Source organism: Argiope bruennichi, chromosome 9, assembly GCF_947563725.1.
Source record: "Argiope bruennichi chromosome 9, qqArgBrue1.1, whole genome shotgun sequence".
In the NCBI taxonomy this organism is placed as follows: Eukaryota; Metazoa; Arthropoda; class Arachnida; order Araneae; family Araneidae; genus Argiope; species Argiope bruennichi.
The window spans coordinates 57366331-57385191 of NC_079159.1; the positions used below are offsets into that span (position 1 = coordinate 57366331).

At 31.5% G+C, this 18861-nt stretch overlaps 1 protein-coding gene across 1 annotated transcript; it reads left to right on the forward strand.

Annotated features, from left to right (window-relative positions):
* The first annotated feature begins 11265 nt into the window (after window positions 1-11265).
* Window positions 11266-12528, forward strand: LOC129984955 (uncharacterized). Its single transcript, XM_056094895.1, has one exon. The coding sequence runs from the start codon at window positions 11266-11268 to the stop codon at window positions 12526-12528; it is 1263 nt and encodes a 420-aa protein (XP_055950870.1).
* Window positions 12529-18861: the final 6333 nt, after the last annotated feature.

Consider the following 18861-nt stretch of genomic DNA (forward strand, 5'->3'; position numbering starts at 1 on the left):
ATTGCAGATTAATCCTTTCCACTTTAATTCAAAGCTTAAATTCTGACAGAAAAGCTGACAGAAAATTAGAGAGATACATATTACATTATGACTGAAGGCCTTTATAATATTATGAGTGAATTATATGACTATAAAAATTTGAAGTTTTAAAATATTTTGATGAAGAATCTATTAAAAGTAGGAATTGCATAAAATATTTAATTATTAAAATTTTAACGAACATTAAGATTTGCGAACCGGCTGGTCGCAAAAGGCGGCTAGTCATGAATAAAACATTAATGCATAGTCTGCTGGCTGATGTAGTGCTTTGAGATTTTGGGTTTTCAATGCAATGCTTTATAGGCTAGCTCAATATATGTGGAGATGGAAAAATAATTTGGTTGCTAATGACTAATTAGATCTTTTAGTGCATCTGATACTAATGAATAATTTTTTTAATGACTTTTTTTCGATCAATTACTTGAGGAAATCTTTTTCAAAGATTGATGATAGATTTTCACGCTAGAAATAAGAACAACAAAAATCTAGAAGAATATCATTTGGATGCTGTGGCAGTGAATCAGAAGAGTAAAAATAACAAAACATGATTACTAATATGACTTCTCAATTCATCTCGGTGTGTTCACTTCATTTCAAATATTAATTTCCTTGGGTTAGAATTTTATCCTTACTTCGTTAATCTACTTACATAACTGCCATGATCTTGGATAGAAAACTACCAGACCGTTCTCAATCTACCAATCTGATCAATCAATCTGAGTGATCTACGAATGTTGAAGGACTTGGGATTATGCAAGATGCAATGGTATTTACCTTGGATGTACTAAGATCAAGATTGCACTAATGTACACCATTAGTTTAAAATAATTACTTAAGACTGCAAAAAACAATTATGTACTAATTTTAAAAATTATGGTACAAAAATCCCTGAGAATTTCAATGGATGTGAAAGAGACTCTTTAGCAGTATATAAACTTTGCAGACATGCATATCGGAAAGCCTATATCAGTATAACATCAAACAAGCCTTGTTATTTAAATGCTCATTACGAAATCAACGAATACGAAAAAAGTGACCATAGGAATGACATGACAAGAAAATAAAAAAAAAGTATTCTGTATGAACTAATGAATAATTTTTAAAATAAATTTATTCTTCGGAAATAGGTATTTTTATTAAAATGCACTGAAAAAAATTAATGATTATTCTTAATATATATATATATATATATATATATATAATTTAATCCAAATTAATTTCCTAAATATTTTGCCTAATTCGGCCCATGTCGGGGTCATTCTAAAGTGTTCTCTTGTTTCCTGATCCCATTCCACGATATATATATATATATATATATATATATATATATATATATATATATATATATATATATATATATATATATATATATATATATATATATATATATATATATATATATATATATATTCCTTTTTGGTTTTAGTTTAAATAGGTAATAAATTTTAGTTGCGATTTCGAAACTGTTTTGTTTCGTTTTCATTTTAGTTTCGTTTTCAAACTTTTTCTTACTTTAGATTGGTTACTCGTTCTTGCATTTGGTTGGAATTTAGCTGCAGGTGCGCTGTTCCACGAACTGCAAAAAAAAAAAAAAAAAAAAAATTAAATTAAATATTTTTAATAGTTTTTTTGGTGGTGGTGGGGGGTTCAATAGGTTTTTTGGTGTATTGCCTAAAACATTTAAGAATTTTCAGATCATTTTTCCTGATTTTACTTTTTCGAGAATTCCTTGTTTTTGGCGTTTAGGAGATATATTTTCATTTTAATAAATAAATTAAACTATGCAAAAAGTTAATAACGAATTTATCATAGCGCATGGCCCGTCGCGCGCTCTACCAAGGGGCACTGTGGATAGCTTTGTGTCAGGAGCATTCACGGAGAAAAAAATTACTGACACAATTGTTTTGTTTAAAAAATCTTAAAAATACAAAAAAATATAAAATTTGTGGAAACGGAAAGTGTAGGACATGTCCTTTGGCAGATAAGGAACAGATCAAAAATGAAAACTCAAAATTACAAACATTCTGTAAAAACAAAAATTTGATTTATCTCCTTAATTGTTCAGAATGTAATTTAAAATATATTGGCCAAACTAGCACCGAGCTTAATTTAAGAATTAACAATCACAGATCCGATATAAAAAACTTCATAAAAAATAGGACCACTGACTTCGAACTGGAGCATTTTCAAAACCATAACTTTAACAATATTAATATCTACATTCTAGAAGACAATATTAACGAATTAAACAAAAGATTAGATCTGGAAAACATTTATATTTGCAACCTGAAAACTTTATTTCCTTATGGTCTCAATAGTAAATTAAATGGGGAAGGTTATGCAGATTTAAACAATAATTGCATTTATAACAAATTTAACATTTTTAAAAATTTTCTAAATAAAGATAACTTTTCTAAAAGATTTAAAAGAGGTAAAGGGAAAGGAGGCAATTTTCAAATTATATTTGAGGAATTTCAAAATTACTGTAATCTGGAACACAATAGTGAAAACATTCACAGAATTAGGAAATACATTTTTGGTCTTAGAAATAATAAAATGAAATGGTTTTTAAATAATAAATTCGGGGAATTAGAGTTTAAAAATTCGTACACTAAATGTATTATTCTAGATCTTATTAAATGTAAACTTAACATTGGAAAAAACGATTTACTTTTTAATAATAAAAATAATGTTTACAAAGAATACTGTGTGATTAAATTCTTGGATATTTACTTCGAATATCTAAAATTACCCAAAATTATACATAATAATAATATATTTTTTCCTCTTGCAGATAAAACTACTGTATCAATAGCGTTTAGTTACACTTCAACTTTAAAGAAAAAAATTTGTAATTATAATTACTATAGCAAAAATTTAGATAAAATAAATAAAACAGATTGTTACTGTAACAAGGAAAAATATAAAGATTTTATAGATATTGATAAAGGTCATATTATTACAGGTAATTTAAAAATTATTGAATCCAACTCTTTAAGAGATTTGATGGGAAGAGGAACAAAATTTAGATTAAGAGAAAAAATAAACCATAACAAAATTTTGATTTCTATTGGTAATGATTTGGATGTTTTTATTGCCAAATTATCTAGAAAATACCACTGGCCTGCGGAAGGTTTCGGGGAATGGAAAGTGAAAATTTTAAAGGAAATTAAAATAAAATTGAATACTGATTTTGACAGATCTAAAGAACGTGGGATTTATTTTAGTAAAACATTAAAAAATGAAATAAAAAATTTAAAAGAAAAATATGTTATTACAGTAATAGATAAATCAGCAAATAATTTCTGTTTAATTTGTAAATATTATTATAAAGAACTTTTAATTAATGAATATAACTCTAATGCAACTTATATGTTAAAGAACACCGGGAAAAAGGAATTAGATAAAAGAATGCTAGCTTTCGCAAAAAAAACCAAAACTAAGACTTGCTCTCTTAACTATCCTTATTTATTCCCAACAGTTAAATTTCATAAAAATCCATTAAAATTCAGATTCGTAACCTGTAGCACTGGCAGCTATAATTACTATAAGGGTAAACATTTCTTTAAATACTTAAAAATTATCCTGGACAAAATAAAAAATGAAGACAACTTTATTATTTCTAGTAACAAAGAAGTATTGGATTTTCTTAAAGATAACAACATTAATAAACTTAATACTTTTGATTTCGAAAATTTATACACTAATCTACCTCATGAAAAATTAATAAAGGTCTGCACTTTTATATATGACGAATATTTAAATGAAAATATCATTCCTAAAAATAACTGGCTTGAGTTACGTAATTTTAATATTACTGAAAATTACGTGTTTAATGGTATTAATTTTTATAAACAAGTCAAGGGCATTCCAATGGGGACAGCTTTCTCAAGTGCTTTAGCTAATATTTTCCTGCATTACTATGAGAAAAAAATAATTAAATATAATTTAATAAACGGGTGGAGATATATTGATGACCTACTTTTGATTAACTTCGACAATACTAATATTATTACTAATTGCTATCCAAAAGATTTAATTCTAAAAGATACAAATATAAATCAACTTGAGGCTACCTTTCTGGATTTAAAAATCGAAATTGCTAATGATAAAACAATAGTTGGTATATACGATAAAAGGGATGATTTCAACTTTAAAATAACAAAACTATGTAACTACCATTCCAATCTAAACTCTAAAATTTTCAAAAATCTAATTTTCTCACAAGTTAACAGGATCAAAAGGGTTTGCAATAATAAAAATTCTTATATTGAAGCATCAAATATCCTCCTTAAAAATTTAATTAAAAATGATTTTCCTAAAAATTACTGTAATGTCAATTTTTTAATTAAACAAGGTATGGTTTGGGATTAATATTTTGGCTTGAATAAAAATAGAACTTTACTTGCATATTGGATCACTCAATAGATGGCGCTGGGTGCCTACCTCTGTTTACATAATTTACCGTTAACTTTTAAAAACAGGAAATCACAATCGATTGTTTTAAGTTTACTTCACTGTTGGATGGTATGTTTTGGCCTTTTCGTTTTTAATTTTAATTTTAATGCTGTTTTTGTTTTTATTGTTATTGTTTATATTGTATTTTTACTTTGTGGTTTTTTTTCTAATTTGTTATTTTGTATTTCCTTTCTGTTAAAATGGTATATCTCTTGAGCATAATTTCAGGGGATTTTCGGGTCACGTGGAATCATTATTAGACTTATGTCTGTTTGTCCTCACAGAAAAAATCCCTTTATTTGAATCCCTGCCTGAGGGTGACCCTTGAAAAAGTCTTCAGGCCGGATTCTTTTTTAATATTTTTTTAATAATTTTTTTGGTTTAATTTTTATTCGATTTTTGTTTTTCCTATTAACTTGATTCTAATACTTTTGTATATATATATATATATATATATATATATATATATATATATATATATATATATATATATATATATATATATATATATATATATATATATATATATATATATATATATATATATATATATATATATATATATATATATATATATATATATATATATATATATATATATATATATATATATATATATATATTGTTACAAATCTGTAATGATATGTATATATGTAATGGTATTTTAAAATCTAATTTAATCCAAATTAATTTCCTAAATATTTTGCCTAATTCGGCCCATGTCGGGGTCATTCTAAAGTGTTCTCTTGTTTCCTGATCCCATTCCACGAATGAAGCTGTGTAAAAATTACTGCGCCATCAGTTCCACATGTGAAGTGAAAATGATCCCTCCGTTGCCCTCGTCAAAAGTCAACACGTGTATTCAATCACCACGTGGCCGGAAATCCCATGTTATATAAGACTAGTGATCATTTGTTTCGTCCTTTCCTTACTTCTGCTTTTGTGTCGCGCTGTGGTGGACGTGCGTTGTTCGCGTCTCTGCTTGTAAATAATTATACTTTCCCGGAATGGATATTAAAATTAATTTAAAAATGTAAAATTCTATTCAATGTCTCCGAACCTGCATTCTTCTTCAACCAAAATAAGCTTAATATTATTTAGTCGACAAGGATAGTTTCCTGTGAAAATTTTTTAAAAGAATTAAATCCCCGGTATGAGAGGCAATTTGATGTTACGTTACGGCTCCTTGATTCACCGTTACTCTGAAGATGGTTCCGTGCTGGCTCGGCCGCTTGCTTGCCGACTCTGCCGGGTTACCTCCCGTGGCATAGCGTCTTCAGATCCAACCGCGTCGCTGGAATTCTACGAATGACGATGCTTTTTCACCTTGCGTGGTTCACCTGGTTTTCGTTGAGGGATCTATTTTACTCAAGAATTCCATTTTCGAGTTTTTATTGATCTTTTTTCTTCCAGAGTTGTAATTTAAATCTTCTTTCTAGTCTGATGGGCTGATCACTCCAACTGTTAGAGAGACCGTCAAAAGGATGGGGAGCATCATATCGCAGAGAATACTTACCATATTTATAATTCATGTTTTTTTAAATGCATGCCTTTAATGTATGATTCAATTTCCTTTTTAGAAATATTTTCTGAATAATGAACTTTAATTTTTTTATAATTGAAATAAAGCAAAACAAATATTTAGGTTGTGGCAGCTGGCCATCGCAGACAATAAAAAATTTCAAAAAAATTGCATTCAGTGATATGGCAAAAAAAAAAAACTTATGTATGCAAGTAGCAATTTATAGAAAAAATAAATTACCTTTCTATCACAAACAAATAATATCTAAAATAAACTGAAATAGATATATCTAACTATTTTTAAAATTTTGTAGCATCCCCCCCCCTCTTTTAGAAAGTGCTAGTCGTATAACTTGTATAATGCAGTAATATTGTAATTAAAATTGTTTTTGTTCAAGAAATTATTCAAAAAATTAAGATGATTGTATGTAATCTGTAAATCGTGATAAAATAGAGCTTTTTAATAAACAAGTGTCTTTAGTATTTTTGTACAATATGTATATTCAGCAGTATATAATAATAATAATAATAAATATTGATATTACTGTCTAGAAAGTATTATAACTTAATATTCATGAAGTTATTTGTAAATACTTTGAAAAGAGACATATTTGAGCTCAGTAAATAAATAATTTTGTTTTCGATCCGCGCAAAACTTTCCTTTGTGATAAAAAAGATGTCCAATATGTGAAAGAATTTGGCGAGTGTTTTTGTTTGTAGAAGCAGTGTGAATGTTAGAGAAAGTAAATACTGAAGGGAATTCAACACCTGAGACGTCCCGTCGTAAACAATATGTTAGATCTTGAGATACTGGGGAAGTTTAACCCTTGTTAGTGACGAGATTTCAGTGCAATGTATTTCAATAGAAAACAATACTCTCTTATAAGTCAGTTGAGGGATTTAATTTTCAAAAAAAGTATGATTTGAGGAATTGGAAGAGAAATATTTAATCTAAATCCGAAAAATGTAGAATTTGAGAGTCTTTAATATTAATGTATTCAAAAGTATTAGTTTCAGATCAACAACCATGTATCTATATGTTTATTTAGTAAAAAAGCAATTTTTTGCAGTCTTAACTTATATATAGAATTTGATAATATATTATTAGCCGTTTGAGAAACATTGAGTTTTTAGGTTCATACCAACTTTTTTAAGAGATTAAATTTTAGGAGATTCACCACGTCAAAAGAAGGCCATTTAAAGGCTCTTTTGTCTTTGAGCTTGATAATATGGTAAAAAGAAAAAAAAAATGTCTCAATTTTAGGTAATACGAAGTTAAAAAGAGACCAACAATCTGACCTAAGGAAATAAAAAGCTAAAATGAAATGTCTATGATGTTCTTTTAAAAAGTATGATTTTACTATTAGTACAATAAACTGGTATCGAAGGCTCAAACGAACAAATAAATTACAGACATTCTATTATATATACATAGATTATGTTTCTTTTCCAATAAATATTAGGGCTTAATATTTCTTAATATTTCCAATGAATTTGAATTTTTCTCACTTAATGAAGTACTTTTGATGTTATTTCTATGCAGGTAATTCAAAAGCTCATAGTAACATGAAAAATCAATGAATGGTGATGGATGATTTTGAATAAATGATTTCCCATCTTTTTGGAAATTGTCGGATATCTCGAAAAACGGCGTGTATTTTAAGAAGAACCACAAATCGATCCTTTTTTGGATTTTTTTCATAAGACCAGATAAGCCATTTGTTATCGGTCGAAACAAGTGGTAGTTGGAAAGAACGACGTATGGAGAGTATGGCGGTGAAGTAACACCTTCCATTTTAGAGTTTCCAAGTATGTCTTGAAACTTATGATCAAGCATTGTCATGTTGCAGTATAAATTTATTGTGTCATTTTTTATACTGGTCTCTTTGCTCCTTCAATGTTGCTTCAGTTGCATCCGAAACATATTTCCTGTGATGGTTTCACTTGTTTTTAATAGCTCATAATGTATCATAACGAGCTGGTCCCACCAAACGCAGAGCATAACTTTGGCACCGAGAAAATTCGCCCTGGACGTTGATGTAGAGGCCTTGTTTGAGCATTCCCCACGATTTTCTGCGCTTCAGATTATAGTGGTGGACCATTTTTTGTCGTCGGTCACAAAGATATATAGATACCCTTTCCGATTTTGTTTTTGAAAGAGCTGTTTACAAGTAAAGACAGGCTGTTCAAAATTTCACTTTTACACACTTTGTAGCACTCTGTTTCACTTTTTACGGAACTCAATTTCTTTATATCTGGATTATTTTCAAAACACTCAGATAATTTGAAATGACACGGTGTATCATTTCCACTGATTTTGCCGGTTCTTTTTGCATTTGACACGAGTATCCATAAAGTAATGTGTTCACTACGGAATCTTCGAAAATTTTCTCTCTTTCACCTTCTTGCTGGTTTTCGACGTCAAAATCACAGCTCTTGAAGCGTTACACCACTCACGACATATTCTTTCAATAAAAACAGACTCACCATAAGTATTTGAGAGCATTTGATGTGTCTCAGTCGTAGTTTTCGTGAAATAGAACCAGAAAATAAAAAAATCCCGCAAGTAAAACGAATTTAGTTCAGAAACTGACCAGCTTCTATCAAGAATATATATATGATAAAATCATAAATTCATTTAATTTGGTGCGGTCGCAATGTTCACAGATGTTCAAATTTACTGTATTACATTTTTTTTTATCTGCCTAAATAGGCCCAGTTAAAGACAATACCGCTATTACCGCTAAAAACATGTATCAAAAAATGGAAGAAGCAAAGTTGTACATCTAATATATTCTCAGTGTGTTAAATCCGAAATGTTTTTTAACCACTTTTATTTTCAATAATAAGCAAATTCCAATTCGTCAGAATATATTGTTTTCTTCTTTTTAAATTCTTCATTGGATTAAATTTTATATTTGTTTCACTATTAGTTGTCTCTATTCGTTTTTACTACTTTTGAAAAATGTGGAAGGATATTGAAGCCTTGAGAGTAAATCCGCCAAAAAAAACTATAGGAAAATGTTGTTTCCAACAATGAAAAATTATTTTGTAATTTAATAATGAATTTATATAATCTGAATTATATTAATAATCGAACTTTTATGTAGGGAAAGTTCAACAAATTGTGCTATAGAAATGGGCATTCAGATTCCTCTTGCATTACGAAGGTACATTTAGCTGTAGAACGAGAAAGTTGCAGGTCACTAGAAATCTAGCAGAAGTAAGAAGCAAGGCTTTTGCAAAATGAACAACATCTGTGGCTGTGAGAATCAAAAGATATCTTGAATTGACAAAATGGAGAAGTGCTTTACTACATTCTTTAATTTCTTCTAATAATTTCAGCCGAAATGCAGAATATTTCATTTTACATTTTAATTTTCTATCTTCCCTCTCTATTTCAGACGCATAAAATATAACGACAAAGAATGAAATACCTTGTAATACCAAATAATCCATTTTTCATATCTAATACGGAAGCAGAAAAACCTAAAAACCAAAGAATTTAGAAGCTAATAAAAAATAACTGTAAAATGCGAAGATAGCATCCAAAATATTTGTAGAGAGAATGCTGCTCTAGTCAATAACGACCATTTCACTGCAAAAAACTATAAACATGAATGAAGCGCTGAAGCACTTTCTGATGGCTAGTGGAGTGTTTTGAGATTCGTAGGTTTTCTTTGCAATACTTTATGAGGCGGCTCAGTATTACACAGCACTGGATGTACACCATAGTTAAAAGTAAAGGAAAAAATAATCGGAATATTCTTGTTGAAAAATAGTATAATAAAACAATATTCAGTTTGATAAAGAAATTTGAACTTAAATTCGTATTCAAAAAGAAGCTTCCAAACCACTTTTCAGTTTCAGATCTGTTTGTGGCAAGTACACAGCAGATTAGCCCTTAATGAGATATGCATAAAACTGAAAACACTATTGTGAAGCAATTAAATGTGAGTTTAAAGTGAGAAAGTTTATTTGCTTCATTTATATTCATTTTTTCAAAAACTTTTAACAAACATTCTGTGTTAGATCTTTTTATGTACAAAGAAAACCAGTTTGCAAAAATTTCAATTTCTTTAATGATTAGAGATACGACCTACTTGTAGTAGCGAAAGTCGTTGTATGTATTTACAAAGTCATCTTTAAACGATACTAATGGGACTATAAGCGCTATGAATCTAATAAAGATTGACGTCATATGGAAAACTCTGTGAAATCTTACCTGCTTATCCGTAAGCATTCCAGGCGTATACCAAGAGCATTTAATATAGGAATAAGCATATCGAATTGCTTAAGTTTTCTTTTTATGACATTCAGCATAATTTCAAAGCTCTGTTGATATAATTTTCTTATAAAGTTAACATTTATATCATACAAACGAAGCTATTTAATTTGTTCTTTTTGTTCCTTGTAAAAATATTTTAGCTTTTAAATATATTAAGAAAAAATGTAACTGTTTTGGCAATATTTTAATGCACTAAAAATTGATTGTTTTCTTTTTTTGATAAACAGCGAAATCATATAAACGTTTTTTTGCGTATATCATTTCATTCTGAATCGAAGCGATTTTGAAGGATAACTCGTTATTTCCGTGACATACTAAGAAATAAAGAAATTATGATATTGATTCCAATTCTAAGCACAAATTGATCTAAACAATTATTTAGAAAGATTGCTATATCACGTGATTGTTTATTATACTGAAATCCGTAATCCATAAAGGTATTCTTTGAAAGATAATGCTTAATGCTATAACCCAAAATTAATTGAAATTTCAACTAGTTATTAGCATATCACAAACAAAACTCATAGACTTCCCCTCAGGGGCCCACCTTCTTTAGGTGGGTACGGGTGTCCCAATCCCGAGGTACCCAGGGATCTTTTACTCTTTCTTCCAACTCTCCCCTGTCCCTTTTCTCTCTTTAAATCCCCCCTTCCCCTTCTGTTTTCTTCATTCTTCCATCCCTCGACGGTAAGCGAGGGAGCTCTCCATGAGAAGCTGTCGCCGCTCTGTTTGCTTCTTGCTTCTCATGGACAGCCAAAACCCCCACGTGTTTGCCGTGCGTGGCGACCCTTTAGACGGGTGGTACATTTTGTCCCTGATGTATCAATCGGCCGGTATCCCAGATGTTTGACTGGGCTGCTGAAGGGGATCAAGCGAAGGGGTCACTTCTTGGGCTTGGCGTTAAGGGTGGTCACTGTCCCCGGGGGTGACTCTCAGCGTATAGGTTCCGGTCAGCATTTATGGCAAGTGTCGAGGTTGGAAAATTTCCAGAGCCGGCAACTACCTTCCCTTGTTGGGCTCCGTGGTGGGCGATGCCGCCGGACCCGAATCACTATCAAAGTTCTATGGGGTCTAACGTCGTCGAAGCCAAATCTACTACTCGTTACATGGTCATTCATACACCTAGCACTTTTAATTCCATTTCTCCTTTTCTCATTAATAAACTTATTTTATCTGCTATTGGTGAGGTACAAAATATAAAAAAGTTACGCTCTGGTGATCTACTATTGCAGGTGTCCGAAAAACAAGCATTGCAGATCAGTAAAATGACTACACTGGGTTCCTTTCCAATACAAGCATCGTACCATAAAACAATGAATATGTCACGTGGCGTACTTTCCGAACCCGATTTTATAGGGGTTTCTGAAGCAGAATTTTTGGAAGAGCTACGAGATCAAAATGTGTGTGCCGCTCGTCGCATTAATATTCGAAGAGGTGACAGACTTGTTCCCACGCAACATGTTGTTCTTACATTTCAAACGCCGGTTTTGCCTAAATCCATCAAAGGCGGTTATATTAATTGCAAAATTCGACCTTACATCCCCAATCCTCTACGATGTTTTAAATGTCAGAGGTATGGACATTCACAAATAGGTTGTCGAAGCAATTTGCATATTTGTGGTAAATGTGCAGAATCAGGCCATGAAATGAATGCTTGCACATCTGACTTTCTGAAATGTGTCAACTGTTCTGGCTCCCATGCTGCATTTTCCAAATCCTGCCCTAAATGGATCTTGGAAAAAGAAATAATTTCCATTAAGATAAAAAATAACATAACTTTCCCGGAAGCCCGAAAAATTGTGAATGATAGAACTCCAAAAATTGGCGTTTCCTATTCATCGGCTCTTAAATCAATTCAGAACACATCTTGCTCCCAAACTGATGCAAGCATTACCCACTGTCACTGCGTAATAATTAATCCAGTGCCACCTTATTACCAACCATCTACTTCCGCTCAAGCACAAAAAAGTTTTACAATCTCAGAAAATTTGTCTCCAAAAAAATCAGCGGCACGACTTCCTGGTGTTTCAAAAAAAGAAACTGCCAAAAACAGGAAGAAACTGAAATCGCTTGCAACAAAACCTCATGTTGCCGAAGATTTTAAAAAAATTAACACTTCATCATCTGAATTTTCAGATATGGAGCTCGATTCTTCAGCTTCACACAAGAAAATTCCTGCAGAGGGTATAAAGAAGAAGAAAAAACCTCCAGATAAAAATTGAATTTATGGCCAATCTGTTTTCCTGGAATTGCCACGGTTTGCGTAATAAACTTTCTCATATTAAGGATCTGATTAATGAAACTCATCCCGCATGCATTGCTCTCCAAGAAACCTTCCTTAAGCCATCAGACCTTGCAAAAATTCGACTTTACAGTCTCATTCGAAAGGACGTTATTTCTAGTCGAGCATCTGGGGGTGTTGCCCTCCTGGTCTCCCATGACATTCCGTCGTCTGTTATTTCTCTACACACAAATCTACAGGCAGTTGCAGTCCGAATAATGGCTCCTTCTCTGATTACAGTATGCAGCATTTACTTGCCACCAAATGTGTTCATAGATCAAAAAGACATTAATTCCTTATTAAATGAGCTTCCACCTCCTTTGATTCTTGTTGGAGATTTCAATGGCCATAGCCCTCTCTGGGGTAGTGAGTGGGTTAATTTTCGTGGGAAACAAATTGAAGAATTAATTGATTCTCATTCTCTTTGCCTCTTAAATAATGGAGAACCCACGTATTTTCATAAGCAAAATAGAACATTTCAGTCACTAGACCTTGCTATTTGTACACCATCTTTAGCACCGAAGTTTAATTTTAGAGTAGGAAATGATCTATTGGAAAGTGACCATTTCCCTATTTTTTTAGAACCACTTTATTCAAATAGCTCTCTAATGCAACGTCCGCCTCGTTATTTGTTCTCAAAAGCTAATTGGGCGCTTTTTTCTGTTATGGCAAATATTACAATAACGATGGTAACGTCTGAGAATATAAATGATGCAGTTAGTTTAGTTACTGACACATTGATAGCAGCAGCTGATTTTGCTATTCCTAAATCTGGGGACTGCTTTCCAAAATATCGGAAACCATGGTGGAACCAAGAATGCACTAAAGCTAGGCAAAGTGAAAAAAGAGCATGGAATAAATTCAGAAGACAACCAACAACAAGAAACCTCATTCTATATAGTGAAGCAAAAAGTAAGGCGCGACTAGTTAGAAGGCGAAGTCAGAAAAGTTGTTGGGTGAATTTCGTATCTAATATCAAGTCCTCTGTCTCGGCAAAAGAAATGTGGATCAGAGTAAAGAAAGCTTGTGGGATATACCCCTAAGTCTCTCTTTCCAGTCTAAAGATTAACAACAGAAAAATTACCAGCTTTCAAAAAATGGCGAATGCTCTTGCAGAAGCTTTTGCGTCCGCATGTGACTCTAGTAGTTATACAGAGCCCTTTCTTTCAATTAAAAGTCGATCGGAACGAAATCCTCTACGCTTTCATACAACCAAACTTCTATCATATAATTCTGATTTTACTCTTTCCGAGTTACAGCATGCTGTATCAAATGCAAAAGAAACTGCTCCTGGTCCGGATGGAGTGACGTATGGTATGCTTAAACACCTCTCTCATGATGCTTTGGTCAATATCTTGTATATGTTTAACAGAATTTGGAGGGAACATGTTTTCCCCATTCAATGGAATAATGCTATTGTGATACCTATATTAAAACCTAATAAAGACCCTCAAAATCCCATTAATTACAGGCCTATTGCGTTAACTTGCTGCCTGTGCAAACTTCTTGAAAAAATGGTCAATGCTCGCTTGATTCATGTATTAGAGACAAATGAATTTATATCCCCTTTCCAAAGTGGTTTCCGAAAGCGACGTTCCACTGTTGATAATCTTATAGCTTTGGAGACAGACATAAGAAATGCCTTTGTACGAAGAAATCACTTGGTGTCTGTCTTTTTTGACATAGAAAAAGCTTATGATAGAGCTTGGAGATTTGGAATTTTAAAGGATTTGTTTGATTTTAACTTTCGGGGAAATTTACCTATTTTTATCAAAATTTTTTTAGCACACAGACTATTTAGAGTCCGATTGGGGAATACTCTGTCAAAAGCCTATTGCCAAGAAGAAGGAGTGCCCGCAGGGCAGCGTATTGAGCGTGACTCTATTTATTATAAAAATCAACCAGATTCTATCCACCATTCCAAACACTGTACATAAAAACATCTATGTTGATGACGTGCAGATCTCCTGTTCTGCTAGGGATATGCGTTTTATAGAACGGCAATTACAAATTGCAATTAACAACATGACAACCTGGTCTGAAAGCAATGGTTTCACATTTTCTGCTCAGAAGACTAGATGCATGCATTTTTGTAGAAGGCCACTAGATCCAGATCCTGAATTGACGCTGAACGGTAATCCTCTGACTGTATGCGACCAGCATACATTCCTTGGTGTTATATTCGACAAACGCTTGACTTTCCTCCCCCATATCATGGATTTACGGAACAGATGTCTGCGATCGTTGAATATCCTTGAGTTCTGTCAAATCCTACTTGGGTGCTGATCGCACTAGTTTGTTGAAAGTATATCGAAGCGTTATTCGCTCCAAATTGGATTACGGCTGTTTTGTATATGGGTCGGCTCGAAATTCTTACTTATCTCGTCTTAATTACGTACATCATCAGGCTCTGCGTGTCTGCTGCGGTGCATTTAGAACATCCCCGGTTAGCAGTCTATATGTTGAAACTTATGAACCCTCGTTGTCTTTTAGACGAAACATGTTGTCCGCCTGTTACTATTTCCATGTTTTATCAAACCGATCTCATCCTTTAAGGAGAATCTTTTTAAATTGCAGTCAATCTCCACTATTCAACGTCCGCAGATCCTGTATACCTCCTTTGGGAACACGTATTTTTAGGATATTACCAGAAGCTTATCATAATGTTGAAATTCATGACGAAAGTCCTTTTTGTATACCACCTTGGTGTCAATATGATATTGTTTTGCTTCATCCATTTCAAAAATTTTTAAAGTCCAATACTCCTGATTTCATTTTTAGAGCACTTTTTTTCTGCTCACAGACATATGTATAGTGACTACATTCCTGTATACACGGATGGTTCTAAAGCCGAGTCTCACGTTGGTTATGCTTTAGCTTGTGAGAATGTAGTTATAAGTCACAAATTACATGAATTTACTTCAGTTTTCACTTCGGAAGTCACAGCCATACATAGTGCTATACAATATATTGCTAAGAATAAGTTTAGAAAGGTGATCATTTATTCAGATTCTTGGAGTGCCCTTCAAGCCCTCATTGGAAAATCGCACAATCATGCATATATTTCTGATATCCGGAATTTGCTTAAGGACCTAAGTCAAAATAGTTTTGAAATTCTATTCTGTTGGATTCCTTCCCACGTGGGTATCCAAGGGAATGAAATAGTGGATATTGCAGCAAAATCAGCAACCGAATCCCACGAACAATTAATTCCTTATGCTGATGTACGTTCTTCCGTTCGGAAATGGTTTTTGCAAAATTGGCAGAACCAATGGAACCTTGAGATAGAAAACAAACTACACATAGTGAAACCTTTTATTGAACTTTGGTGTTCCTGCCTAAATCGCAGATGCGATGTTATTCTGACACGATTACGCATAGGGCATTCTCGAATAACGCATAAATATATACTTTTAAAGCAGCCACCACCAATTTGTAATCGTTGTGGTGATAGTTTAACTATCAGACATATATTGATCGAATGTCAGTCACTGGACTCACTGCGTCTTAAGTATTTTAATACAGTCGTTCCTTGTCTTCCGCTTTTAATAGGACATAAACCGCATTTTAATATTTTTCTTTATTTAAAAGAGGCGGGTTTTATCAAAGAAATTTGAAATGTTTTTTTTTCCTTGTCGTTGTTCTTAATTTGTAGTTGTATTTAAAAAAAAAACAGATTATAAACATTTTAAACAAAGTTTTAAGACGTAGCACCAAAAGTTTCATCTAGTTGCGGCGCAGTTTATCCAGAGAATGGATCTTGCGCTAGTATAATATTCATTCACTCACTCACTCACTAAACTATACTCCACTGTATGCTATGAAGAAAGCTAATCCTGTTGCTATTGTCAATTTTATCTGAACCTTTTATGCTCCTGATGTTAACGAATAATTTTTGAGGGATTTGTTTCAAAGTAATATTTGATGAAATGCTTTTTACAGACTGCTCATTATTTATTGTTGTTGGACAATACAGACATGTATGCATTTAATTGTTGCAATACAGCATTAAAAAGTAAAAATTTCAGATAAATTTTAATTATGCTCCCTAATATCACTTTAATGTGCCCTTCACTTAATTTTGAGTTACATTCTTTGTGTTTGTCTTTTATTCTTATTTCGTTGAGCTGCTTGTATAGATATTATAAGCTGCGAAAAGTGATAATATTTAACTGCCAAGCCATTTTTCAAATACTGAATGTACCGCGCTAGAATGACCTCGGTTTATGCAGTTTAGAATAGCATTTATCCTCGATGTATTAGGAATAGAATTGTGTTAATATACGCCAGTAGTTTATATTAATTACTAAAGAATGTAAATAACATTAATGCAACAATTTTTGAAATTTTCATATAAAGATCATTGAGAGTTTCAAACAGACTTGACAGAAACCTTTCTACCAATAATAATCTTTGCATGCGTAAATTCCGAAGAAACCTAATGTAACTAACTCTTCGATTTAATATTGAAGAAGCCTCGCTTATGTAAGTGCTGAATACATAATCAGAGTTTATAAAAAATGTAACTATAGCAACTTAAACATTCCAAAAAAAGGTGGGGGGGGGTACTACTACTCTGTGTGAATCATCGGAAAATGATCAGAAATAACAAACATTTCAAAATGATGATGAATTGGTGTTTTGAAGATTATTATTATTAGGAGAACAGTGTGGTATTGAAAATAAATATACTGTCAAAAAGAAATGATTACTGTTTTTATATTCTAAGAGAATTTGACAATGCAAACAAAAATATGATATGTACTAAATATTTATTAATATCCAGAAAATTACCTTTTTTATAAGTCTTTAAATGGACGAAAAGCAAAACACTGCTACAATTTTAGTCATTGAAAGCAATGTAGCTATAATGCTTCGAAAATTATTTCCCCGTATACATTCGAAAATTATTTCACTGTGTGATTACAGAATTTATCATTCTTTTATTATGTGATGAAAAACGACAATTCACCATGTATTAGAAATGAATCTTTAATATATGAAAAATTAATTTCATTATCGTCTCTGAAATATTTTGTCCTCATTTTGTTTAATTCTCTTCTTTGAAAATTCTTTAATTCATCCTGAGATTTATCCTATGATTTATCTATTTATCCTTTGAATACCCTTCCCCAAATGAAATGAAAAACATCATGTTGATTTTTCATCCTTCAAACGAAAAATACAAAACAATTCTGAGTAATAATTCTTAGGAATATTTAATAATTTTAATCTTTACATAAACTTTTAAACCGTCTTTTTAAAATTCTTAGCAATATTATTTTAAAAATAACTGTAAATAAAAATTTATCATTTATTTTTTTTTGTTTTCTAGAAGTGAAATTTTAAAATTTTTGATTTAATTATAACTATTTATTTTAATATTTTTTAAGAATAAGCAAAAAACTTAAATAAATAGCAATGGTGGCATTCTTTAGAGGAATTTCTTATGATTCTAACTTCATACAAATTCCTTTTCAAAAAATTAAGTGGGATTATCCTCATTGCTGATACTTCTCCGCTCTTATACTTACCCATTGAATAAGAGAAGGATATTATATTTTCTTACCTACTGTATAATTAAGGGCAAAGTCATGAGAAAGAGCTAGATATCTCATACTTTTGTTATTAATGGAATGATATGAATTCTTGATAATGAATATAGATGCAGGTATTATTCGAGTTTTTAAAGTTTATTTTTATGTAAAATATCTTGATATCTATTTTCAGTTTTGAAATTCCTCCACATTTTTGCACATGCACCAGTAGGCTCTAATTTCACGAAATTAAGTATGAAGATGAAAACTGATGGAGGAGATATTTGCATTTTATTTACTAAGGCAATAAAATTCGATTAGCAGCGGAATTAGGTAACATACCGATTGAGGACAATCCTTGCAATTTCTATAATAACAATAAATACACAAACTTTGAATTAAAAATAAAACAGTATGGTTCAACATGACAAACGGTAAAAGAAAAAAAAATTGAAAGTAAACTCACATACTGGTAAGGGGATTAAGACTTAATAAAAAACTCCGAAAATATGTTTACCTTATTCATTGCTACATCCGTCTGCAATTAAAAATGTCCCTTTTTTAAATTAATTTATTAATTAACCAGACTTAATTACAAAAAATCTCGTAATTACCCTGGTTTGTTCTCAATTACCCCAGGAAATACGGAGTAATTAATAATATACGTTTTGTCTTTTGATCACATGAATGTTAGTATGGTTTTGAAAATTATCTTGATGCTTTTTTTGTAACCTCTC

Excerpts from the sequence above, each read along its gene's own strand:
- LOC129984955 (XM_056094895.1), top strand. The coding sequence starts at position 11,266 with ATGGCAAGTGTCGAGGTTGGAAAATTTCCAGAGCCGGCAACTACCTTC.